The sequence below is a fragment of the Aquila chrysaetos genome, chromosome 24 (assembly GCF_900496995.4).
Source record: "Aquila chrysaetos chrysaetos chromosome 24, bAquChr1.4, whole genome shotgun sequence".
Taxonomy (NCBI): Eukaryota; Metazoa; Chordata; class Aves; order Accipitriformes; family Accipitridae; genus Aquila; species Aquila chrysaetos.
The window spans coordinates 9,478,390-9,503,601 of record NC_044027.1 but is presented as its reverse complement, the minus strand read 5'-3'; the positions used below and the strand labels follow the sequence as shown (position 1 = coordinate 9,503,601).

At 45.1% G+C, this 25,212-nt stretch overlaps 3 protein-coding genes across 10 annotated transcripts in view; 1 reads left to right on the top strand and 2 right to left on the bottom strand.

Moving 5' to 3' along the window:
- The window catches only part of PNPLA7 (patatin like phospholipase domain containing 7), a 132,041-nt gene extending 122,051 nt beyond the window's left edge, over positions 1-9,990 (bottom strand). Inside the window, exons 1-8 of one of the 8 annotated variants that reach the window (XM_029999837.2) lie at positions 9,877-9,990; positions 8,998-9,035; positions 6,349-6,414; positions 5,852-5,939; positions 5,134-5,216; positions 2,278-2,366; positions 1,756-1,896; positions 209-368 (exon numbers count right to left, since the gene is read on the bottom strand). In XM_029999837.2, coding sequence (XP_029855697.1) covers positions 209-368; positions 1,756-1,896; positions 2,278-2,366; positions 5,134-5,216; positions 5,852-5,939; positions 6,349-6,414; positions 8,998-9,030 — 660 coding nt within the window. In that variant the 5' untranslated portion in view covers positions 9,031-9,035; positions 9,877-9,990. Of the gene's footprint in view, positions 1-208; positions 369-1,755; positions 1,897-2,277; positions 2,367-3,447; positions 3,655-5,133; positions 5,217-5,851; positions 5,940-6,348; positions 6,415-8,997; positions 9,036-9,512; positions 9,685-9,871 lie in introns of those variants that run through there. The other 7 variants (XM_029999839.2, XM_029999835.2, XM_029999841.2 and 4 more) reach the window with 7 other exon arrangements.
- A 119-nt stretch (positions 9,991-10,109) lies between these two features.
- Positions 10,110-11,567, top strand: MRPL41 (mitochondrial ribosomal protein L41). The gene has a single exon (XM_030000166.2). The coding sequence runs from the start codon at positions 10,225-10,227 to the stop codon at positions 10,630-10,632; it is 408 nt and encodes a 135-aa protein (XP_029856026.1). The 5' UTR covers positions 10,110-10,224; the 3' UTR covers positions 10,633-11,567.
- A 1,152-nt stretch (positions 11,568-12,719) lies between these two features.
- Positions 12,720-21,529, bottom strand: DPH7 (diphthamide biosynthesis 7). Its single transcript, XM_030000163.2, has 9 exons — positions 21,193-21,529; positions 20,507-20,643; positions 19,977-20,064; positions 19,124-19,218; positions 17,738-17,904; positions 17,148-17,220; positions 16,247-16,312; positions 15,871-16,043; positions 12,720-14,779 (listed from the first exon to the last, which is right to left on the bottom strand). The coding sequence occupies exons 1-9, from the start codon at positions 21,328-21,330 to the stop codon at positions 14,157-14,159; spliced, it is 1,560 nt and encodes a 519-aa protein (XP_029856023.1). The 5' UTR covers positions 21,331-21,529; the 3' UTR covers positions 12,720-14,156.
- Between the last annotated feature and the right edge of the window lie 3,683 nt (positions 21,530-25,212).

The window sequence follows — 25,212 nt, the reverse complement described above, 5'->3', positions numbered from 1 at the left end:
GCGTTTCGCTCTCTCATCCAAGACACGGGGGATCACAGATAAAAACCTTGATCTTTACAAATATCATGGTCCTGAAAGGTTGGAAGTAATCCTTTCTAAATCACTATGATTCAAATGTCTAAGTTTAATCAATGCGTAATGATTCATGCCAACCTATATGCTGTGCCAACAGATTTATCTCAAGAACCACAGATCAGTTTATTCTTACACTTTCTTGAATGCAAACTTCCAGCTTGCCATCCTGCACAACGTAGATGCTGTTATCCAGCTGCCCAGGACGAAAGATGTATTCACCTTCATGCAATTGCACAAAAAACATGTGCTTGCACAGTTCCAGGAAAAGAGGTTTCTCAAAGTGGCCAAGGACCCTGCAGGAAAGAAAATGCAAAGGTAAATCTAAAATCACCACTGCCCCGGCAAATCCTTCCTAAATTAGCAAAGTCCCCAGGCACGAATAGCAGAGGAACCCCAGAGTCAGTTGTTGCATGGCAGTCCAACAGCATGGCATAAAGAGCAGAACTCGCCAAGACAGAAGTGCCAAAGTACTGTGAAATGCTGAAAACTGTAAATACTGGAGTTCCCTTTTGAGCAGCACTCTGAGCAACGCGAGCAGGCTCAGAAGAAAGTAAATCCAGTCTTCCTCAAACAAACACCAGCATGGCTTTTGAAGGGGAAGATATATAAAAACCTGCAAGATTCACACATTGCATGAGAAAAGTTACTCTATGGAAATTTCCATTTTAGTATAGCTACCCTGACCACCTAACAGGAACACATGAGAAATACTGAAAACAAAGGGAAAAATTCCTGTCATCTGCATGTACCTGTAAGTTTGGAATATTCCAATCTCTTCAGGTAATGCACAACTGGACTCCTTCGATACTGAAACTAGTCAGTCACTACCAGGCAGACAGAAATACATGGCTTAAACCTGAGCCTTCTGTTCACAGCACCAAAAGGGCCCTCCACATAGCTCCATTAGATCACATTTAACAGGATCAACCAATCAAATTCTACTGCAACATCAATTAGTCATAGGAGATCATAATTCCACAGCAGAAAGTTTAGATGACTTAAATAGCAGGCTTATTAGAGTATATGACCTTCATGACTACATTATATCATAATTAGGAGAAAAATGAACATACACAAAACCAAAATTATGCATCGGAAGATCTCATCCTCTTTGCTGTCTCAGCAAATTTAACCCTGCTGAACAGGCACAAAGACCATCCCTTCTTCTTAACCTGCCAAAGAGCTGTGGGGATTAAGTTAACTTTGATTCCATTTGCAACTTTTTATCCAGAGAATTAAAAGATTCTGCAGTTCAGAGAGTTATCAATATGGTATCCAATTAACATTTGCCAATTATGATGCTTTTCTGTACCAAAAAATTGTCTGATATAGTCTAAAGGGAATTTTTAAAACACACTAACAGAAGTCCGTTCCTGTTAAAAGAGCTTTATTATCACTATCCCTCAATTTAGGCCACTAATCTACGTCTTTTTTTTTTTTCTCTCTCTTTTTTTTTTCTCCTAAAAATGCACTCAACTATTTTCTTAACGTTTCTAGAAAGTTAGAAGTCATTTATTCTTTCCTCACGGTCAGGTGAATTTTCAGTCAACTGCTTAAAGACTCAAAGACTCTGACCATGCAGTGATAAAATTTAAGACTTGACACAAACTGCCAGATATTTAGATCACTTGAACATCTGTCAAAACCAAAATCCAAACTTATCTTTCCGTTTAACATTACCTAACATTTTTAAGCATGTATAGGACTTCCGATGGCAAATGGGAATTCTTTACATCAAATTCAGTTAGATCTGCCTCTAGCAAAGAGGGAGGTGGTTCTTTCGGCTGCAGAGTTGGACATTCCTTCTTAATACGCAGAATCCTACAAAGAAAAACACAAGTCAGAAAGTTCAGGAAGTCTCCTCATTTTGTCTTAAGTATGGGCTGTATACTGACACCATAGGTTGACTGCAATACTAAATGCACACCATGCCAAGTTACACATTATCAATTAGATAAAACAGTAGCATTCCACCCTCCTGGCCTGTCCTCAGCAAAACTAGAGACAGTGCTATGTACATAAACCATTCCATTTCAGCAAACTTCCCAGCAAAATGCTAGACTGAAGCATAGCTGACAGGACTGTGAAAAAACAGCAGCTATGGAAAAGTGCTAGGCCAGGGACAGATTCCATACCACAAACAAAAAAACACAAAACCAGCCTCCATGACATGAATTTTCCCCTTCTCAAAAACCCAAATACCTTTTAGCCAAAGATAAAACTTTTGCCCGCTTCCGCATCCTTTGGCGAGGCACAGTGTTCCCAACCAGAGAGTTTGGAAGAGTTGTAACCTAGGAGGAAATAATGAAAACAAAAACATTTACTAAAAACCAAAACAAACCAAAAAACCAACCACTAGTTCCAACCCTGCAAAGCCTCCAACTCATTTACCAAGTCATTAGAACATAAGCAGAGTGAAGCACTCATATAAGACCTTGGAAGACTGGAACAACATCTACTCCAGGATCACTTTCTCCCTAGAAAGCAAGTGGAATATACTTTGATTTGAATAAGCAACTACTACAGTGGTAATGGATGGTAGAGGGGAAAAAAACCCTTAGCTTCACAGTTGTCACTCAGCAACACTCAACATCAGGCAGACAAGTAAGATTTAAAGCTCCAGTACTCCTATGGCAGCCTGTGATGCTGACACACTAGGGCCTGGTTCATTTTTGAGCTGGTGACATGCAGCATGGCTTGTACTTGCTTTTAGTAGTTACTAAGTGCCACCTTCTGGAGAAATGCAACAACTGCAATACCAAGAAAACACTACTTTCAAAATATTACTAGTTCTCCATTTGTTTCTCAAAGAGTCAAATCCCAGGAAAAAGTTTCCCTCACAAAAGAAATCTTTAAGTAGTTTGGAGGGTCCTTTTTTTTTTTAAAGTAGAATCTTGTATTTTATCAAAAATACATGAAGTACAACCAACAGCAGTTAGTTTGTAATATTCTATGTCTTACTCGGGAATAAAAGCAAAAAGCAAGGTCTAAAACCCCAAACCAAAAACTATCTGAAATGATTTTACCATGTGGAATTCTAAGCATTCTTTACTTATGTGTGTTACATATAAACATCTACATTAAAGAATATTAAAATTATGAAGTTGCTGGCAACACACACAATTTCCTTTCATCGAGGGCTTTTTTGGCCAAGTTCTACGTAAAGGCTGATCTGCAATGCAAAAGCAAGGTTCAGGGAGTAATCTCCCTCCACAATGAAACAGAGCTCTTAACCAGCACAGTGTCCGATTAAGTCCAAGTATTTGAATTCACCTCAACAAAGTTTAGCAGTGTGTGAGGCAGAAGGCTGTAGCAGTTCACAAAAGAAAGTGTTCCTCAACAAGCAGTCACTAACAAAGCTAGGTTACTTACCTGTACCTTATTTTTCTACAGATGTTGGTTTTCAGTGCCCTGGTGATGTGAGTGCACACCTGGACTCAAGCAGGTTACCCCACAGGGCACAGCGAGGACCATCCTCAGCCACGCCCTGCCTTTGGTCCCAAAAGGGGTCAGTACCATTCCTGCCTCATAGCTCCCCTGGGTCGGTGAGCCCACCAGACCCACACCCTGGTTCTGACTCTACAGGACAGAGGACAGGGAGCACTTACCGCAGTCAGAATTAAATAGCCTTTTTCCTTCACTAACCATTTGTATTTATCATCATTCATTCCACAGATGACTACAAGCAAGCAATAAACATTTGTTACTCTCAAAAGGGGTCAGAGTCCCCATCTGAGTAAGAGGCAGCTTTCCAAAGTCAGGCTTTATCAATAGCATCATATATACTAAAACTGCACATGGAGGGCCAAGAAGCTGCTACATAAATTTTGGTATGGGAAGTGTTGAGTAAGGAAGTCACCTCAACCTCCAGGACCTACTGCACAAGCTTGTAACAAAACCAAATGCAAAATCTCTGCGCTGACATAGCCGCTCATGACACCTCTGAAAAGATGAGTTCTTTTGACTATAGTGGCACTGTTAGTCAGAAAAGAAATGAATCTCACATTCTGCATACACTAAGTAGCTTCAAGGGATGCATGTATTTTGAGGAGAAAGACAGGAAGATTAATCTTTTCAGTTAAATGAAATCCAGGCAATCAGTGCTGAACACCTAGCCTACCTGCTAAGATTAACCTAATCCATTAAAGGATATGTCTGTCTCCAGATTTCCTCAAGCCTTCTTGTGCAATTTCCCAAGAAAAACCACTTGCAAAGGTAAAAGTAAAAAAGAAACAAACAAAAAAAACCCCCCAAAAAACCAAAAAAAGGAAGAAAATATCAAACAGGCAGTCACAGACTTGAAGGATTTAACCAACTGATGCAGAAAGAGATTCCTGACTGATGGAAAATTATTGAGGAGACCTTTCAGAATAATAGGACAGGAACAAGGAACAACATCAGGACAGAAACCTGAGGGCACAGGTGGTATTCCTTGTGACAATCCAATGCAAAGAGGTCAATCTTGGGATAAACCCCTCTTGAACAGTCTCTAATGAGAGAGTTTGTCAAGTCTTATTTGCAACTGAGTACAAGAAAACAAAGGCTCATATGCTGAAATGCTTAGTGCGCTTCACAGGTAGTCTGCAGAAAGGCAAATTCTGGTATCTGCTCTGCAGATAGAGTCACATGGGAAAGAAGGTGTCAGCTCTGAATGTAATGGCAGTACTGGAAGTCATTATCTGACAAGGACAATCCTGAATATAGACACTGAATATCTTGAATATAATCCTAATTGCTGAGAAAGACAGATTATATAGATAGTTAAACAACCATCAACTCCAGAGAGGAGTTAGATACTCATTGATTTATTACTACCCTCATTGTCTGCAAATATTCTTGAAAGAGGTAAGGTTTGGCCAGAAAGAGAAGCTATTGCTGTTCTATCAGCAGCAATTCAGGCAGAATTCTGGGAGTTCTGAAACATCCTCAAAATTCCAGTGAAATTTGATAGGTTGAAGGCCCAGAGCCGGGCTAAGCAAGTGAAGTATTGTAGTTTACAACACCTCCTGAACTGGATTTTAATCTTTACTTCCCTCCCACCATGCCAGATGCATTCACCTTTCTCATGATCTTCCGCCCATAGAACATCACTTTGTCTCTCTTGCGAAATCTGTACTGAGGCACGTGTGGCTGAAGTTGTTCTGAAACAGAGAGGCATCACATCAGAATCCATCTGCGGCTCTGTGCTAAGGGAAAGAAGACTGAGCACAGGTGGTCAATTTGCTACCTCCGTAACAGCTGTGCCTCCTGTCTACTAAGCAGCAAGCTCTTGTGGCCAGCATTTGGAATTTAAACCACCACAAGATACCTCATTATCCAACTCCAGTTAGCCAGGCCAGACTAGGGAAGAACTGGCTTGAGGCTCTACCTAATCACCGGAGGAGATGAAAAGGCTCTCTAAACAGATATAAGGATCAGGTAGTTTTAATCTCACAAAGGAAACCTCTAATTCATCCATTTCTCATTACTGTAACAGCAAAATCGCAGCAGAGTTGAAATTATTTGCATGCCAACTGATACTAAGGCTACCATACACTAGAGAAATAAAAACCTCCAGCATCCTGCACATGACAGTTCTGAATTCTATGTTCAGACCTGGGTAAGTGAATCAACACAAGTTCTTCATCCTTTTAAAGCTGTTTTCCTGCAAGAACCACTATCTTCACAGCAAGCAGTTATTACAAATCAGCATAGAATCTACCACATATTATTACAAAAATACTGAAAACAGCTGAGAAAACTGTTTTTAAAACATACATAGTCATTGAGTACTTACTAGATTGTTTCAGTCTTCTGTAAACAACAAACACAACAATCGCTATAAGTAGTAATGCAACTGCAGCTCCAATTGCAATTCCAGTCAGCTGTGAGAGGAATTCAGAGGGGAAAGAAGTTAGTCACTTCTAAAGTTGAAAATTATTAAGTACTTTTTGGAGGGCTGAAGAACACTTAGCTCAGTAAGATGTCTAAAAGTCAAGCATGTTCATAAATACTTAATTTAGTTTAAACTTCTTACTGATGTAGTTAAAACATCACACATGCATCTCACTCATAAGCTCACATGCAAAATATTCAGCATTTTCCCCCCAATGATCTGTGAGCTGATCAACTCAATGTACATGGGATGAAATAACAGTAATTAATTCCTGCCTCATGCACAGCAACAGCAAAGAAACACTCAGACTTTGACTTAGTAGAGTTTTTAGAACTTACAAGAAGCTACACACTACGCACAGACAGTCTTTCATCCAGCTGATTAAAGCTATACATTACCATAGTAGTCTGTATTCTGTCTTCTACAAACTGAAGAATTCGTGTTCCACCTGCTGGTAGCACAGCCTAGCACCAAAATGAAGGTGAAATTAATTTCCCACAACTGGCAAAAAGCCTCCATAAGAACATCTCAATGCGTGGTCTGGCACATACAATGCAACTTGATTGTATTTTCCAACATCTTTCTTTCAACTATAGCACACTTTGCAAACACAAGACATTCAGTGTAGAAGGGCCATTAGTGGAGTTTTGCATGGATGTCAGTTCAATGCATTCCTAAATAGTCATAAAACAGGGTCAAACAGTGAGGTGATAACTTTTTTTGATGATTTTATGTTATTCAGAGCAACAAGGATGAGAACTGAATGTAAAGGACTTTATGAGACTGAGAAAAGTCATAAACCAGCAGATTAAATTCATCATAAAAAGAAAATTGTGCACATTGGGAGAAGCTCTAACCTCAGGTATACTGTCCTGGGACCTGTGCCAAGTATTGTCATTCAGGAAAAAAATCCGGCAGTTAAAGCAGTCTCACAAATGCCAGCTCAAAACTTACCAGAACAGGGGAAAAAAAGCAAACCAAATATTAGGAAAAAGGAGGAAACAAACCAAGTAAAAGGACAGATGTGTCCCCCTGTAATGTTCAACATTGAATGTTCAATGTTCTTGAATATTCAAGTACTTGTAAGGTTAAGTACTGCATGCAGTTCTGGTCCCAGTTTTTGCCCTCGGTTCCAGATCTGGATGACCTCTTAATTTAGCTTTGCCACCAAGAGAAAAATGAAGTGCATGCCAAGAGTCGCCAAACTAGTCTCTCTCATGAAATTCATTCCGGTTCTACAGCACAAATAAAACTCCTGCCCGACCAGTCAATGCAGACAAATCGCTGTCTTCAGTTTGTCTCCTTAGGTTGCTTTAGCACAGCATATCAACAATTTATCTTCCCAACATGAGTCAAACTAACTCTATCACTACTATTATCAGACTATTATTAGTAGGATTGTAGTGGAAAGTCAAAAGAATTAAAAAAAAAAGAAGGTTGAAAATTTGTTAGAAACAAATACACCACATGCTGGTAAAACACAGCAAATTCTTGGTCTAAGTCTATTGTGGTCACTTAATTTATTTCCCCTTCACAGTGACAGGGACACGCACAGTTCTGCTACTGTCTGGGCCTGTATGATCTCAAATAACATCAAAAATAGTAGTTGCCAACTGACAGTCACATTGCTGCTACACGAGGAGAAGAAACAAATTCATGATCAACACACACACATGCACAGACTGAGCCCCCGTGCCTCAATACAGAAAAACAACGAGGGAAAGAAGGAATTCAGACCTCCAAGAAAAAATGAGAGGTTCTTGCAGTGTTTCTCACAAACACTGGTGAAAACATGATATTCCCCCCACGTACTCAGCAGGGTATCTTTTCAAGCACTGACAATCCTTCCAGAAAAGCTGGGAAGCAAGCAGACAGGTTGCAACCATACAGACACTTGAGACATGTAAGCAGTTATTGTTACATGACAGCATCTGAGAGAGGTATGAGGTCACGGTTAAGTCATCAGTTCTACAGGGTCCTCCCATCAGCCCAGGCCTGTAGGACCTCTCTTAGGAGGGCAATAGCCAGCACTGAAATTCAAGGACTTCACACGTGCCTTACACAGCCTCAAACAATTCTCGGACACAAAAGACATGTGGAACAACCCTGAAAAGTCCCTCACTTTGTTAGAAAATGGAGCAGTGATACGCTTACAGTATGTATTAGCATAAATAGCATTTGTCTGCTTTTTCCAATGATGTTGAAACTTCATGAAGAAAATGCAAATTAAAAGTAATTAACAAAAATATACAGCTACATAAATAATGCTCATGCTCACCCAGAGTACCAAGCACAGAACAAGCAGCTCTGCTGGAGTTTAACAACTTCGCATTGCAATCAAAGGCAAACAGTGAGACATACCCCATTTAGGGAGGGGTGGAAAAAGCTTATCAGTGTCGAAAGCAAGGCCTTAAAACGAGGACTGCCCAAAACATCAGATTTCCTTGTAGCTCCTAAGTACCTGGGTCCACATGCCTACGTTTTGACTACAGATACTGGATCTTCATAAAACATTTTTTAGCTGCGTACGAGTAGGTTATATGTATTTTTTTAGTTCTGAGAAGAACTATTTCCTGTCATGGGCTTTGCCTTTCATGACTATGAAAAGTACCATGCGCCTTGTTGGACTAGGACTTTTGTATTTACGATTAAGAACAAATGCAAGAAGAGCTAGCTGCCAGCAAATTCTGCAATTCTTCCATCTTTAGGTTAAAAACGTACTGTTGGAGCAAAAGGTACTTAAATGCATCATTCTGCTAACAGCTTAGAATATGAAGCAGAGTGTGAATGGTTGGCAGTAAAAAAAAATTGTAAAAAAAATCATAAAAACATACACACAAAAAAAATGGGACCAATCTTGAAGTTTTTGGAAGGATAAAACTGTTATCAGGAAGGGTTCTTTCAAAGTAAAAGCACTGCATCTAAAGACATTACCCAAATGTTATCAAATTAGGTATGGTAGCTTTCAGCTTCTGGAAGTACTAATAGGGAAATAAGTATGTCCAAAACTACTATTTTTTGTATCGTATTGTATTGCAATACTGTACCTCAAGGCTGGTGGTGTTGCCTTCTTCATCCATGTCTGGAGGTACAGCAGGAGCAAAAAAAAAAAAAAAGAAGAGAAGACCGGGTTAAGAGATGACTGCACTCTCTAATCCAAAGTCTTTTTAACTCCGCAACACACAGCGTACCAGAACTGCTCTTCCACTTTGGCTGAACAAGACAATTCAAGGGGAACAACGTTTTGGGTTTGTTTTTTTTTTTTTACTTCATTGTCCCTTTTTCTCTTTGCTGAGCAACAAAAACCATCCAGCCATCAAGGAAAACCAGAGCTACTAGTAATGACTCCTCTGGGAAGCGGCACAACAGGACTTTGCTCAAACGTCTCTGCTCTCTCTTGAGGAAACCCCCCACGGAGACGGGAAGGTTTAACACTAAGAACACCCACGGGAGGGAGGGAGGGATTCCCACCCCCCCCCGGTGCCCCCACCCCAGTGGCACAAAGAACCCTCTCCGGGTTACGTGTTCTGTAAGGAACGGGGAAACGCCGGCGGGCACTGACCCGGGGACGCTCACCGACGCCTCTTTTCGGGGGAAAAGCCGTACAGAAACAAGGGGCGGCCGCAGCCCTGTCAGCGGGTCAGGACAGACCCCGGGCCGGCCCCGGGTCACCCCTCTTTCGCCGCCACCCCAGCAGGCCGAGCCCTCGGCCCCTGCCCGGCTCCGCTTCCCTTCTCTCGGTAGAGCAGATCACGGAACACGGACGTTAAAAAAAACAACCTCCCGCGCGGCACCGGCACTACGCGAGCCTGCGAGGCCCGGCCCCCCGCCGCCGCTGCCGCCGCTCCCCACCGAGCCCCGGGCACCCCGCGGCGGCACCGGCCGGGCCGGGCCGGGTCGGGTCGGGTCCCGTCCCCTTACCGCCGCCGCCGCCGCCGCCCGGCTCGGAGCCGCCCAGGCCGGGGTCAAAGGTCAACCCCGCAGGGCGGGGACGAAGGTCACGAAGGGAATACGCCGCCGCCCGCCCAGAGGCGAACGGCAAACCCCGCCCACGCTATGGGCTCCTCGCTGCTGATTGGCGGGCAAGTCCCCACCCCCGCGCCGAATGGCCCGCGTCCTTCGCAGGTTACGATAGGGATTGGCCGGTGCCTTTCGGCCAATGGGAGCGGGCGGTGTTGGTGTGTGGGGAGGCGGGCGCGCGGCGGAGCTCGGCGGGGTGGCCGCCGGCGCAGTCCCGGCTTCGCCGAGCCTTCAGGAGGCCGCGGGTTCCCGGCATGGGGCTGCTGACCGAGCTGGCCCGCGGGCTGGTGCGGGGCGCCGACCGCATGTCCCCGTTCACCAGCAAGCGCGGCCCCCGGAGCTACAACAGGGGCCGAGGGGCCAAGAAGCTGGGCGTGCTCACCTCCAGCAAGAAGTTCATCCTCGTCAAGGAGATGGTGCCCGAGTTCGTCGTCCCCGACCTGGAGGGCTTCAAGCTCAAGCCCTACGTCTCGTACCGTGCCCCTGAGGGCTCCGAGCCGCCTATGACGGCCAAGCAGCTCTTCACCGAGGTGGTGGCTCCCCGCATCGAGAAGGACGTGAAGGAGGGCACTTTTGACCCCAACAACCTGGAGAAGTACGGCTTCGAGCCGACGCAGGAGGGCAAGCTCTTCCAGCTCTTCCCCAAGAACTACGTGCGGTAGGGAGCAAACAGCAGGGCTCCTGGGGCCGCGCATCGCCACTGTGTGAGATGTGGCCCGCGCCAGCAAACGCGGGATGGTTTCTGTCACTGGCAATGAAAAGCAAATCCTTCCACTTACGTCTTTCTGCAATGTTTGATTTAAATTGCCGTAGGGAAATTGGCGGTTAATTGCTCACTTGTGACTAAGGAAAGCGTTACTTGTATCTTGCACCGCGTGTGTAGCCGTGTGGTATAAGCATGCAGGCGCCCTGCTCTCGAGAAGAACTGATTGACCAGGTGCTGCTAATTATCAGGAGGCAGTTTTTCTCCGGGTCGCTAAAACATCATTCCTTCCTTCTGGGAAGGAGTTCCTGTTGTCTGGGAACAAAGGAGGGCATGTCTTACCTCCTTGGGAGACTCTGGAGTCTCCCGGCTGCAGAGAGCAGGCCACTGCAAGCCGAACAGCATCCCCTCATCAGAGAACTGCCGCCAAGCGCGTGGACCTGCAGCTGCAGGCAAAGAGGGAACACGCCGACAGATTTACCCCCAACCCCAGTGAAGTGTTCCGCTAAACTGGGAGTGAGACCCCCCAACAGGCAAAACCAAGTCCGCACCCTGAACTCTCCGAGAACTGTAGCTTATGTTGAATGCCGCAATTTTTCCAGACTTCCCCAAGCCTTGAAGCTACTCTTTCTTTCAGAGTAAGTCAAGATACAGTTAATAGGTACATTTAACATCTGTTCCTTAGTGCAGCTGCTTGAAGTGACAAGGTAACTGTTTAAATTGGATTATTTTTGGACACATATTCCTAGAAGAGCAGTGTCTTGCTGTTCATCAAATTAAATGGATACAAGTGACACTTCCGTAGACGGTCCCGTGCAACTGTTTAAAGTAGAAACTGCTAAATTCCAAATGTTGTAAGTCGTTGGAAATAAAATGTTTTCTCTGACACACAAATGCCATGGTTTTTGAGAAAATAATTCTTCTGTGTGACAGTCGTGTCTGCAGAGCGTAGCCCTTCCAAGGGGCACTCGGGGAGGGTTTCTGTGAGGTTTTCTAAATACAAAGAACTGCAAAGCTTAAGAATTAGAGAATTAAATTGCAACAAAAATGTTCACTTTTGGAGAAAGGAAGCATGTTTACTGTGTTTTCTGTGAGCATCCAGTCTGTAATGAAGACTGACAGATAAATCCTTAAGGTGTTGTTAAAAAAGACATATTTTCAGGCCTGGGTAGGGCTGTGATGGCAGGGAGGGGATGCTGCACTGGCCTCTGCTCCTTAGTGTTGCAGCCCCATGTAACCGCAAATGGAAGAGGACCTGTTAGCACACTGGCACCGAGGGTGTGAGAGTCACATCCGTAGTGCGGGTGAGGGAAGGTGCAGTTTTTCCAATTAATTAAGCCTGACCGGCATTCTTCACTTATTTTTCAGCTCATCAGAATAATGGTTATACGCAAGCAGTTGTTTTCTGCCTTCAGCTCTGGACACTGTTGCTGTCAGGGCAGAAGTGGTGCTTCACCCCTTCCTTTCAGAGGTGTCCCGTTCTTAGGCTCCACCTCACACTTTCCAGAAAGTACAACTCCTTGCAGTCATTTGGAGGGGGGTGGAGGACAGGTGAATGCAAGGCTGGAGAGCAGGAGATCCTGTACCCTTTGATGCCAATACCAGCTTGGTCTTGAACAAGTCACCTGCCTCACCTTCCTTACGTGAAGGCAGATTATAATAAGAGACTCCTCATTTCTCAGGGCAAAGCAAGGACTAGCATAATGCATAAATTGAGTGCCCCAATCTGGTCGTGTTCTGTGACAGCACTCCAGCTTCACTAACCTCAGGCTGTTTCCTCTTAATCTCACACAGAAATAAAAAAAAAGCATTACAGCCTTTTAAGACAGAGTCACAGTCAAAAGCCAGGCTGCTACAGGGATACACCCTCAGTGTTCTCACTGAGGCATGAGGGAACTGGATTGTCTACTCTGACTCCCAAAGAACATTCAACACCACAACCAAATGCCCTCAAAGAGGTGGAGCCATCACAGGATGGGGCAGAAGGTCCTCACAAGGACTAACTGGGAAGGACTTTTTAAAATCAAAATGACTAAGAAAGATAAATCACTTATATTGATTTTATTTTAGAAACATCCAAAAATAGGGTGGTTTGTTTTTTTTAACAAAAGCTCTGGTTCACAATACTAATCTTCATGTAACAGTGCTCAAGAATGTTTTCTAAAATACACATTCACCCTTGAAAAAGGAGTTTCAAAGCAGTAAAATTCTTACCTGCTGTACCTCGTTTTAGATGCAGCACTGTTACAGATAGATAGATACCTGTTGCTGGTGTTTCTTTCCCTCCAGACAACTAATTCTTTAGGACCCTCAAAGAGAAACCATGCAAGCTAGAAGTTTAAGCTGGTTTTTTTGTTTCTAGGAAGATAATAGAGAAAGTGTTCCAGAAACGGTCTTTTGCTGATATTTCACAGTGAAAAAAGAAAGCTAATGGAGCAACCATGAGAAATTCTGCAGCCATTCCTGGAGGTAGTCAGGGCAATGTTGTTAAGATTTTGGTTTCTGTACTTACTTATTTTGAACTTAAAAGATGTCAGGAAACACTGCTTATGCTTTTTGGATGTTTTGATCTTAAAGCTATTCACCTTTACAAATCTGAAAGATCTTGACTTTGGACCTAAATGTACATCTCGCTATGGAGAGCGGAAAACATGAGTCTGATACCAAGAGGCTATGGGGGGTGGTTAAGTGTGGCACTAAAACAGAGCGGGGCTTGCTACACAATTTATGCTAAACCAGGTTGTGCTTAGCTTGGAGAGTGATAAAGGGAGATTGCAACCAGGTGATGAGTCTGATGTAAAACTAGGCTGTGCAGGTACACAATAATCCTTCCAAGAAAGGCCCTGCTCAGAACAAAGCTTCCTGTCACTGAACTGCTGTCTGTCATACCAGCCAGTCTGGATTTCCTTCTAATAAAGAATTTCTCCCTACTAAAGACGACTATAAGCATATTGCACTGTCAGTATCTGCACTGTCTTTGAGCATCTTCTCAGGGTACTTACTAGTTTACAGCTCACACAGCAAGCTACACACACAGCTAAGCCTCTGCTCATGGGCTTTTCTGAGACATTCAGGGAAACCTCTGACCACACACTGTGTTTGTCTACATGTAGCAGCGCAGACAAGTTTGGTTTGTGATGGAAGGAGAACGGGCTTAACAGACCAATTGTACATATGCAAACCAGCCTTGAAGGGATTCAAATATAAGGTACAAACAAGCAGCCTTTGAGAGGAAGGCTGTCCTACTTTGAACGAGTACATTAAGGGGAAACTAAATAAACGTGTCTGTGCCTGACCACACGCCTCAAAGCAAAGGCTTTCCTCAGCGCTGAAAATAAAATACCAGTAATCCCATCAAGTATTGGCCTTAAAAGACTCAGAAGCTCAACAATAAAACTGGAAAAGCCCAACAGAAATTAGACAGGGCATAAGCTCAGATGTCGCTCTCAGTCCAGTTTTCCTACCCCTCTCCCTTGGGACTGGTCAATGCAAACTTTCAACTGTTCTTTCAGATGGAGATCTAGTACTTGGCGTCTCCGAAGGGGTCACCAGGCTCATCTCCCACTTCCAGACATGGAGAATATTGTCATAGAAAGAACAAGTTGCTACAATGCTCATTTCTTTCGGGCTGTCTAGAGACCTGGTTGAATCACCACTTCTGTCCAGGCCCATTCCGTTGGGTCTCTTAGCTCCTGTGTCAGAACCCCTGTCTGACTCAGGATCTCCCCCTCGGTCAGGACCCCCAGCCAAATCTAAACTCCCCTTTAAATCAGGACCCCTAACCAGGTCAGGATCCCCACACAGCTTAGGACCCCCCTCTGCTTTGAGCGGCAAGGCAGGGCCTTCACTCTCCTCATCCAGTATGACATCAAAAGTAGCTGTAGGAGACTCATAAATTATCTTCAGGTTTTGGACCTGCAAATTCAGTCTCTCGTCTCCTTCCTCTGACCTTCCCACAAGCTCCTCTGAAGACAGGCACGCAGCAGCAGAGTCCTGTGTTGCAGTCAAGGAATCCCTCGGACAGAGCCTTGACCAGTCAGCCCCGTAGGCCAAGGAATTGTGCAAGACGTAGGATGACAGGATGATACATTCCTCCGTGTTTTCCGCTTTAAATAAAATTTAAAAAAAAAAAAAAAAAAAAAAAAAAAGAGCAGAAATCAAGTTGTGAAATGGTTTGTTGCAGACTGCTCAGAAGCCATTCTGGCATTGGCTATGTCCTACAGGAAGAGTTCCCTAGTTATTGCCACCCTCACAACAGGGTTAAGCGTTGTCGGAGAAATGAGGTACTGCCTCTTCCGGCAATTTTTCAGCCGCCTCTCATTAGCTTTGATTTTCCACAGTTCGGTAAGCAGACAGGAGAAGAGGGTTTAATGGGCATGAGGTATAAGAGCCTCGTTATTCAAAATACCTAAAAAGGCTCAAGAAAGACAAGACAGATCACAGCAATCCCCACTGAGCCATAAATACAGCTGGTGAGATTGGCAGACCAGGTTCTGGTTATAAATAAATTACAGATGTGTTCTTCCCATGAGCTTTCAGAGTCAAATGCTTACTCTGATATTAAATGGACATCAAGTTCCTCCCTTCCCTACACAGGACAAATGTCATCCTCATTTCACAAGCTGTGGGTCTGCCCAAGGCCTGGAGAAACCCAGGAAGGCAACCATTTTATGCAAGATTGTATTTGTAATGTAAATGCAAACAGCTTTTAATCATTTAATACTTTCCGATTCACATGGGGAGCTTGTTCATGTTACTCTAGATTAACCAGACTGCACAGCACTTCCTTTCTGAGGCAATAACCAATTCATCACAGGTCAGTAACTTCTGCTGGCAGTAAAGCACCACCTGACACTCCGAAGAACCTCTTTGAACCATCAAGATGAATACAAACCAGAATGGTCGTGTCAACAGGTAATGCCTTCACACCAAAACAGGCTTCTTCCCATGAAGAGAAGTTATGAGAGATTTACACATAAATAATGACAGTGCCTTTGCACAACCTATCAGGCCAAGAGTGAGGATAGGCCTGGGAAAGCTGGCAGAGTTACCTCAAGTTGGAATAAAAGTCTATGGCTATTAACAACATCTAGATCTTTCTAGCTAGCTCAGAGCTGGAGTTTCCCCATTAACCTGGAGGTAGGAAAGGAGAGCAGCAGAGGAATATAAGAACATCTCTGTTCCTCTGAACACTCACCCATGCTTCCGCGGCAGTCAAGAATTTTGAATCCACTCTGCATGCAGGCTGCTAACAGCACAAAATCACAGGTTGGGTGCCACTTCAACCTCCAAACTCCACCTTCAACGTGGGTGTCTGCCAGCGGCTGCTTTATGTTCCTGGTGTCCCACAACAGCACATGCTCGTCATAGCTGGAGACATATTAAAAATAAATATGCAGACAAGCAGCAAAGCTGATTCAGTGCAACAAGTACAGAAGAAAATTTGGAAAGATCACATGCTCTTCACCACACTGAATGTCTGAAGAGACTGCACCTTGAGCAGCAGTAGCAGCACATTCAACATAACAGAGGAGGCTGGTCACACTAGTGAAGAGCAGCTAGAAGGGATTTACCTGCCAGTAGCCAGAAGATTCTCGCGGTGGGGACTGCACTGAATGCTGCACACACCCATTGAGTGTCTGCAAAAGAGGAACATATAGCAGAGGGAAGAGACAGCAATGTACGATTTGAGAAGGGATTCTTCCTTGAATTTCAAGGATTTGGGGTCCACATTACTGCATCAAGGTGTCTCAGGAAAGGAGAGTAAGGTAAACCTAAATTTTAGTCCAGTGAAACACACAAGCAGAGTTCCATCTACACAGTCCAACAGCCTTTCCAGGGCAAAACTACTCACACAGTCTCTTAGCACAAATACTTGCTAGTAATATTTGCACCAGAAACTGCTGTTCAGAGCCTGTACGAATTTCAGCAAAACAACTCCATTCCCAGGAGACTTTATTCCCAACATTAATATTTCCATAGCAATAATCCCCAGTGTATTTTAAGGTTACATATAAAATTTCACTGGAGAGGTGTGTATATTGTTTTCATCATATTCTAAAAGATAGGTTATGCCATCAGAAAAAAGAGATTACTTCAAATGAGTGAACAGTGGAGAACAAAGTATTTCCTAAGAAACGCTCCATAATAAGATATCCAAATTTAACACACACATAAATTCCCCAAATAGAAGTGTAAATCAGGATCCTTCTTTTAGAAAGAAGCTACCACCATCTTCATGGTGGAAGCGAGCAGTTGGTTTATTATGATGAAGGACATGAAGAAGAAAGTTTCAACCTGAAGTTGTTCTGATAAAAAAAACCTAACAGATGTCTCCATTTCCCAAGGGAGGCAGAAACAGGACTCCACTGTCACTGCACATCTCTGAATTCCATGGCTTGGGAAGGGACACAGTAGCACCATATGTTCATACACAATAGCTGTAGGGTCCAGCTGCAGACACGGCTTGCTTACCTCCTGCTGGTGAAGACAGGAGTCTCTGGACTACACCTGGTGTCCCAGCCCTTCAGCAGGCTGTCGTCTCCTCCTGCATAAAGACAAAACATTGTTACCCTAAGCACCATCCAAATGACCACTGCAGGGCACTGAGGCAACACAGTTAACACCAAGCTGATGCTTTTCAGCCCTAGGATCTCATAGCATTTAACGGACATGCCAAACTTTTGAGGCTCACAGTACTTGTCACCACAGAAGAGACATACATTAACAAAACCCTCACTTTGCCAAGCAAAAAAAAATTAGAAGATAAAAAGACTGGACTCTAGAAGCTCTCTGGCTCTCTTCTGCACACTGCAAGAGATTATCATCTTTTTTGGCAATAGCCAGCTGAACTACAGTTTAAAAGGCACAGCTTCTCCTAATTAAGTCCAACCACTTCCCACAATCAAGAAGCCTTTTACCCCTAGCAGAGGCCCCAACTCTTTCAAGAGGTGTGATACAAGCAGCATACCCAACCCTGGAAAGTAAAATCCCAAGGAACACACATCCCTAACAAGGTGCCCCCTCCCCAACACCCCCAGATGAGATTCCCAGGCCTTACAGACCTGAATACACAATATCAGTATCCCAGTAATTAAAAGCAGCAATCCAGGCCTCAAATTTGTGAGCTTCCCACTGGTTCAGGACATGCACAGAAGGAGCAGATTCATCTATGGAGAAAAGATTCAGCTTCCCCTCTGAATCGCTGCTGATTACTCTCAAAGGACATCCACTATGGTGGAATACAGAGAAAACATTAGAAATCACTGACACTTGTGTCCTAAGAAGTTGTTAAGAGTAAAAAATAGCAGCCAAAGCATAGACAGATAATGTAACATAATACTATATATGTTTGATTCAACTAAACATTGATAGAAACTGGTAGTACAGTGGAAGGAGTGCGCACATTTATACAGTTCTTTTCAGCTTCAGTCCATCCCATCTTAAAATCATCTACCCCAATGATCCCCATTCCCTGATCTCACAGGGGGAGCAAACCACTCACACTCACGTGAGAGAAAGAAAACCAGCCTTGGGTCTTTCTTTCTCCTACATGCAGAACGTGACTTCTCACATGCTTGATATTACATCAATAAACAAATTCCACGTGAAGACAGATTTTTTTCTACTCCAAGTCAGACTGACAAGGACCTCTCAGTGTCTCTTCGCTCTTCCGGAGTATGAAGAAATGTTTTATTTCCCTGCTATCACAGACATCTGAAGTGCTGGCTGATCCTGACCTTTCCTGCTCTCTTCCTGTGGCACAGTACAGTTGCAGTTTCTGGACACAATGTACTCAGTTTGGACACAATCCCCTCAGTTTCCACTCTCACACCAAAGGCACCACTTTCTGTTTTGTACTTAACTTACAGAAAACATATACCCTACCTCTTTCAAGGTACAGCTAATTCATGTTATTTCATGCAGTAATGCCATTTGTGAAATCAAATGTATGAGCATTTGAGAGAGGAAGGAGCCACTTCCAAACCAATTCTCTCCCGTTTCTCACTAACCCACGTTTAAACTTCCTACACGTGCTATTATTAGCAGTTCTTAAGCAGAACTTCACACTAAAATTTCAGCCATTCTAAAAGCAGAGTTGGAACCAGTGGATCCATCTGCATCCCATTCTGGTCTTTCCTTTTAGCAAGGGGAACAGAAGACATGTCCCTGGCTCACCTGCCGCCATTCACCATAGCACAACCTCACATTTGTTGTTGGTTTAGCCTCTGTTACAGTGGCCACAGTATGTCTTCTTGTTCCTTTGTCACCCTTGCTCTGGAAATAGTAACTTCTAGAGAAGGTCCAGGGAGACAGCTGGGACCAAGAAAGTCTTAAGCTACTTCACAAAAAGCCACCAAAGGTTCATTCATCAAAGTCTTCGGCTTATGCCTGGAAGCTGTCACACACACAACAACCTCCAATACCAGCCTTTATGTCTCCATCCTCACCATTGCTCTCGTCCTGTGGACCAGTCTAAAGACAAGGCCAGACGCTGTGCACCAAGATCAACCTGGAAGCATGGCTCCAACATGCAGCTGTTCTTCTACTAGAAAGAAAAGGAGTGGGTTAAGACTGGGGAGACAGCAGGTATACAACAACACTTTTACCACTTACTCCTACGGCAGGTGTTTCCCAGAGACTGATGAGCATAGTAGGGTCCCACACTACAGAAGAGATGAAACGTCCCACAGCAACATACAATTGCTTAGTACTAGCTGAAGGGCAAACATATGCATACACAGGATCCTCACCCTTCTGCCACCCATCTCCCACCGAATCCCCCTTAAACTTTGCTTCCTCTTACCAGGTGATGAAGTGCAGAAAAAGTGATGACCTAATTGTTGAATTCCCTTACAGACTGGCTTCTGCTTTCTTTGCTTTCTGGGAATGGTTCTACTGAATACACCCTTCTCTCAACAAAGGAAAGAAACCCCTCTCCAAAAGTCCTCCCTGTTTTTAACAACTTTGCATCTTCTGCTGTCTTTACCAGTTAGTCCATATTTATTCTCAAGTGACAGTTTCCAGGGTTTGCTTCTGGTCCCCTCATGCCTCTCATCTCCCACACTCTGCAGGTGGGTAAAGCCCAGCCAGTCACTCTGGCGCCATGAACAAATTTGTGAGATTTATGAGAAACATTATCAGAGGACAAAAGAAGAAGTGTTTAAAAAGCTAGGCATACTGAGAAAGCCATGAAAACCATACAGCTTTCCTACATGTCTCTGAACACTGCTAATAATCCAGAGATGTATTAAATCTGGGTTAAACACAGCTTCAACAGCAGCAGGTGTTACAGCCACCTACCTCGCTGCCAGTCAGGTGGCAAAACTCCACAGCACCTGTCGAGTTTGCAATGCCAACCATGGGATGTTCTGCAACAGGAATGTGGCACCTAAAAGATCAAGTTAAACAAGTCTTGAATGCCCACCTTTCTTGTATTTAAGGAGGAGAGCAAAATCTTAACTTTTATTCCAGGATGCACAAGGAGAAGGTACTCGACCAAAAAAATCTTATGAAGAAAATCTAAGGCTCCTCAAGTTCCCAAAAACCTGCCTGGAGGGAATTGTATATAGGGGAAATCTACTATATATTATTAAATAAACAAAAGATGTCCACAGTCACTGACAAATATTCATAAATATCCAGAAAAGCATTAACAGAAATGAGCACAGCCTTTGCTCACTGCAACAAACTGGAGGATACTTCCCTCCAAGAAGTCAGGGGCAGTTTAGTTAGTAAATATTACTATTGCTGCCATACCAACAGCTAAAACAGGATCCCAGAGGGGCAGACCACGCTATTGTGAGCTCCAAGCCTCGATGGGCCAGCATTACCATTTGATGTCCAGGATGGCAGCAGTGTCAATCCTCTGGATTTCCATCAGCGGGATGTAAGGTTGCTCCTCGTTGTAGTGATACAGGTAGAGGCGCCCAGTCCGGTCACAAACCCCATTGCTTCCTCGGGAGTCAGTCTACACCAAAAATTGGAAAGAAAAGAGTAGGCTTAGCAGCGATGCTACCTCCCCCAGACCTCTCCCCACCCGAGATCTTGCCGGGAGCAGCCGGCAGCAGCAGGGCAGACGGCTCCCGCTTCGAGAGGCCCTCCCTTGAGGGATTCAAGCTGCCACAGCTCCCTCAGAGGCAGCCACGCTTCACCGGCGGGGCCCACTCAGCCCCACACGGTGGCTGCGGCCACCTCAAGCCAACCCAGCTGCGACGAGGCACGGCCCCACAGCGTGGGGACTGACAGGACCGGCTCCGGGCGCAGGGCTGAGGCGGCCGGGGGGGCACCCGAGGCGGCGCTGAGGCGACCGGTGGCGACTGAGCTGGCCCACGAAGGGCGGGAAACCACCCCCGGGTCCGACTGAGGCGGCCGAGGAGACCGCCGGGCCCGGGCGAGGTGGCCCGCGAAGGGCGGGAAAGACCCGCCGGGCCCGGCCGCGGTGGCTGAGGCGGCCGCAGGGGGGTGGGGGGGGTGTGTGGAAGCGAGCCCCGCTACGGCGCCGGGCGGTCGGGCTCACCGCGGCGGGCGGTCGGAGGTGGTAGGTGCCGCAGGCCAGGATGCTGTGCCAGCCCTCCACCGGGCACCACTCCACCGCGTCCGCGCTGAACTCCGTGTCCACCACCTGCAGCGTCCGCGTCCGGCACGGCGCCGCCATCTCAGGGCGGGCTCATCCTGCGCGGGGCGGCGGGACGGCTCCGAGGACGCCGCGCCGCCGCGCAGCGGAACCGCCGCCCGTCTGCTTCCCGGTCAGGGGCGGGGCGGGCCGGGCCGGGCCCGGCTCGGCTCGGCCCGGCCCGCCGGGGGCTCCGCCGGCGGTGCTGCCCCCGCCCGGCCCCGCCGAGCCCGGCCGCTCTCCGGGCTGCGCCGCTGCCCAGCCTGGAAGAGGAGCCCGGCGGCCCAAGACGGGCTTGCTGGCACAAGCAGCGCGGGAAGGTGCCGAGCTTCGTCCTTAACCGCCCTCGGATGAGGGTTTTTACTTTAACTCGTCCAAGCTCCTTCCAGGCACCCACCACATCCCGAGGAAAGGGCTGTGCAGCTCAAACGCGTGTCAGGTGAAGGACTGCTGCTCAGTTTTAACCAGCAGCTGCTCATTAGAGAGAAAATCGGCATCAGTATTCCCTTGGCATCCTCCCTCTGCCACTCTTAAAGTCCTTCCTCACATCCCTGTCACTCAACCCTCTTCCAGAACAGACGTGGTTGATGTAGCTGTGCCTTCCCAGAAGCTGTTCTGGACCACAGAGGGATCCCGTTCCCTGCCCTGAGCAGTCCCCTTTCCTCCCAGTCCTTTCCAAGTCGGGAGGGTGCGAACCGCGCACTCGGGACGCAGCACACAGCCCATTTATGCCGTGGTGCTGGTCTCTGCTCTCCCCTCCTTTCCTTGAGCCTGGTTTGCTGCTGTTCCCTAAGCAGAAATTTCTGCAGGATTGTGTTTCACAACCGAAAGGTCTCATTGCTGAGTGAAACTAGTCAGCTAAGGGCTCATCTTCTGATGTTTTCCCATAAGCAACACTATGTTTATTGACACCAAATTTCATCTACCAGTCTGTCTCATAAGATCCTCCTGCAATTCTTCACTCAGCCTTTATTATATTATTATTACACTGAATAACCTCACCGGTGGATGTTATCACCTTCCCGATTCATTACTTCTTCCCAATTATTTCACATATTGGCTAGCCGACTGTTGACTTCCCTCCACCCCCAAAAAAACTCCCTCTAACTCTTCCCTTTTTCGTCTTTTAAACTGTTGTTTGTCCGTGTGTTGACATGCCCCCTTTTCCCATAGCAGCTTTTCTTCCTTAAGTGCCTTAAGCAAAGTCATGATCAAGTGCATTTTGGAACTTCAAGCAGACTACCAACAAAATCCCCTTTATCCCCTGCTTGTTGATGCCATTAGAACAATTCCAATAGTTTTGAAGCATGACATCCCTGTACAAAAACTGTATTGACTCTTCCCCAATATTTACCCACTGATGCTGCATCATAGCATCTATGAATTTGCTAAGTGCAAGTGCTGCGTTCACCTGACTGTAGTTTGCCACATCTGCCCTGAGACTCATTTCAGAAGCTGTTGTCACATTTGCCACAGGTACTGAGTGAGGGGTCACTATCCCAGCTCGTAGCTCGGTTTATTCATCCTTGAGCTCCCTTAGAGGCCATAGGTGGCACCATCCTGGCAACTTGTTACTGCTCGTTTCATCTGAACTTTAATCTCTCCCAAAAGCACTTCAGTTCTAAACAGATTCTCTGTTGAGCTCTCCATGTGGAAGTATTCCTGTATGAACCCCCCCAGCTCTTTCACAGCAAACAACTCACTCTCTGCCCCCACACCCCCCCCGCTGGGACTTTACCCTCAGGTCAGACCTTCCCTTTACTGTGCATCACATCTACTGACTCTGGCAGTCTCCCTGCTCCTGATTTTTTCAACATTATTTGTGCCAGTTTTATGACTTGAATGTTCTTCGTATTCCATTTTCCTTTGCATTATTTTGGGGTTTGTTTTTTTCTGTTTGCTTTTTTTCACACTTCACCTGCCAAATCTTATTCTTTCATCTTTTACATTTGGACACAATTCAGTTTATGAAGGATTTTTTCTTACTCTACGAGCAACCCACACAGTGCTGTTTAATCACACCAACCTCTTTTCGTCCTCTCAAACCTGTTTTGACGGGTCATAAATACTTGCTCCTGTCCCAAATGCGGTGTCTTACACTGTCTCCATGCCACCTGCAAGCATTTAAGTATCCTAGCTGTCCCTTTTACCTTCACCAGTTTCATTTAAAATTAAATCGCCACCACAGAGGAAAACTTGGAAGTATAATCTTGTGGGTGCGTTAAAGGCTCAAATATCATTAAGCCTTGTTCTGGTCCACAGGTGAATCAGGGGTGTATACAGAGAGTACTCCATGCTTCAGAGAACCAAGGAATAAAAGATACAGATGCAGTTCTTTTTACCTGGAGGAAGCATCTTAGATGAAGATTATCTCCATCAGGGCAACTCCTTGAAATGTCAGCTCATTTACCAGTACTGCACAGGCCTGCTCCAAGGTAAGGGACCACGTACTCTAACCCTGTGCTTTTTAAATACTTGCCCATATGAGGATATCCATGTCAGCCTGTTTTCTCGAAGAGGGCAAAGGAGGTCCTTTATGAGCTTCATCCTCTGAAAAACCGTATTGGCTATATGAAGCGGAGCTGCCATGTTCAAGTGTAACTGGTTCCTTTGTGACACACCTTACAAAAAGGGAAGATCTCTGTAAATTACAAAGATCTTCTGCCAGAATTGTTGATCACACAACTTCCCACACCAATCAGGAAAAACTGTTCTGCAGGCAGTGACATGGTTACTGCAGTCCCCAGGACCTTTTTAAGAGTCAAAATCCCTGTAGCCACTTCCCTCCTCTGGCACAAGGTTACATGCTGAAATCAGAACCTGTGTTATTTCACCAAGCCCTTTTGGGATGTCCAGGCAACTTGCTACTTTTCATTCAACTGATGGTCTGACTGACCTCTGACTTAGTGGGCACCTTCCCTTCCCACCTGCTTCACCCCACCCTCCCATCCCCTTCCCTCTCACATTCACTGGCATCAGGATTGCCCTAAGCACCCACCACCCTAGCTTTGCACTCTTTAGTTTGAGTCTCACCCTTCCTTCATTCCCTTCATCTGCTGCTCAAGAGGAATCTACCTGTTGCCCCATCAGGACTTCATCTGCAGTCTATCTTTGTCCTCGTTTCTTATTGCAGCAGCATTACAAACATTAGGACTAACCATTTTCCCTGCTCAGTGCTGCAGAAGTGTTTAAACGCTCCAAGACTGCACTTCAGTTTGCTAAACATGATTACTGATAACACAATGGAAAACTGGCATGACAAATAGCAGCCTTTTAAAAAGGCAAGAAAAAAAAAAAGTCAGTACTTCTGCCCTTCTCAATTGATTACCTCAAATACAAAAAATACTCCTTATGTCCCATTTTACATTCATCAAAAACTGTGCCGTTCATTTAAAGCAAATAATTGAATGTTTCCTGAAAAAAAAAAATCACCCATTACAGGAAAATTTGATTAGGTCCTGCTTGACTTCTTCATACTTAAGGGCATTTTAGGCTGCCTAAACAGAAAGTTACAGTATATCCATGAATTAAGAGTTGCAACTTGACAATGTGCCTACCAAGTGAACTTCCAGCAGGAAGCTTCCGAAGTTCTTTGTTATTTCCTAAGATGCTTCAAGCTAAAGTATGAAAACCCACCCAAATACTAATAATTAAGAACTTCCTGTGCAGATATTTGAAATGTAATATAATACTGGAAGTCCACAGCAGTTCAATTTTCTGACAAATTGAATACAAGCAAGACCAACATTGCAACATGAAGTGGCAAAGTGAATCCTGATTGAAAAATCAAAATTCTTCACAGCTTTTACAAAAAAAAAAATTTAAATACCTATTTCACTAAGCACTTTGAGAAAGGCTCTGCATTAAGCATTCAGCAGCTCACATTCTCCTACTGTGAAGCAAGGCTAACACCTGGCACTACAT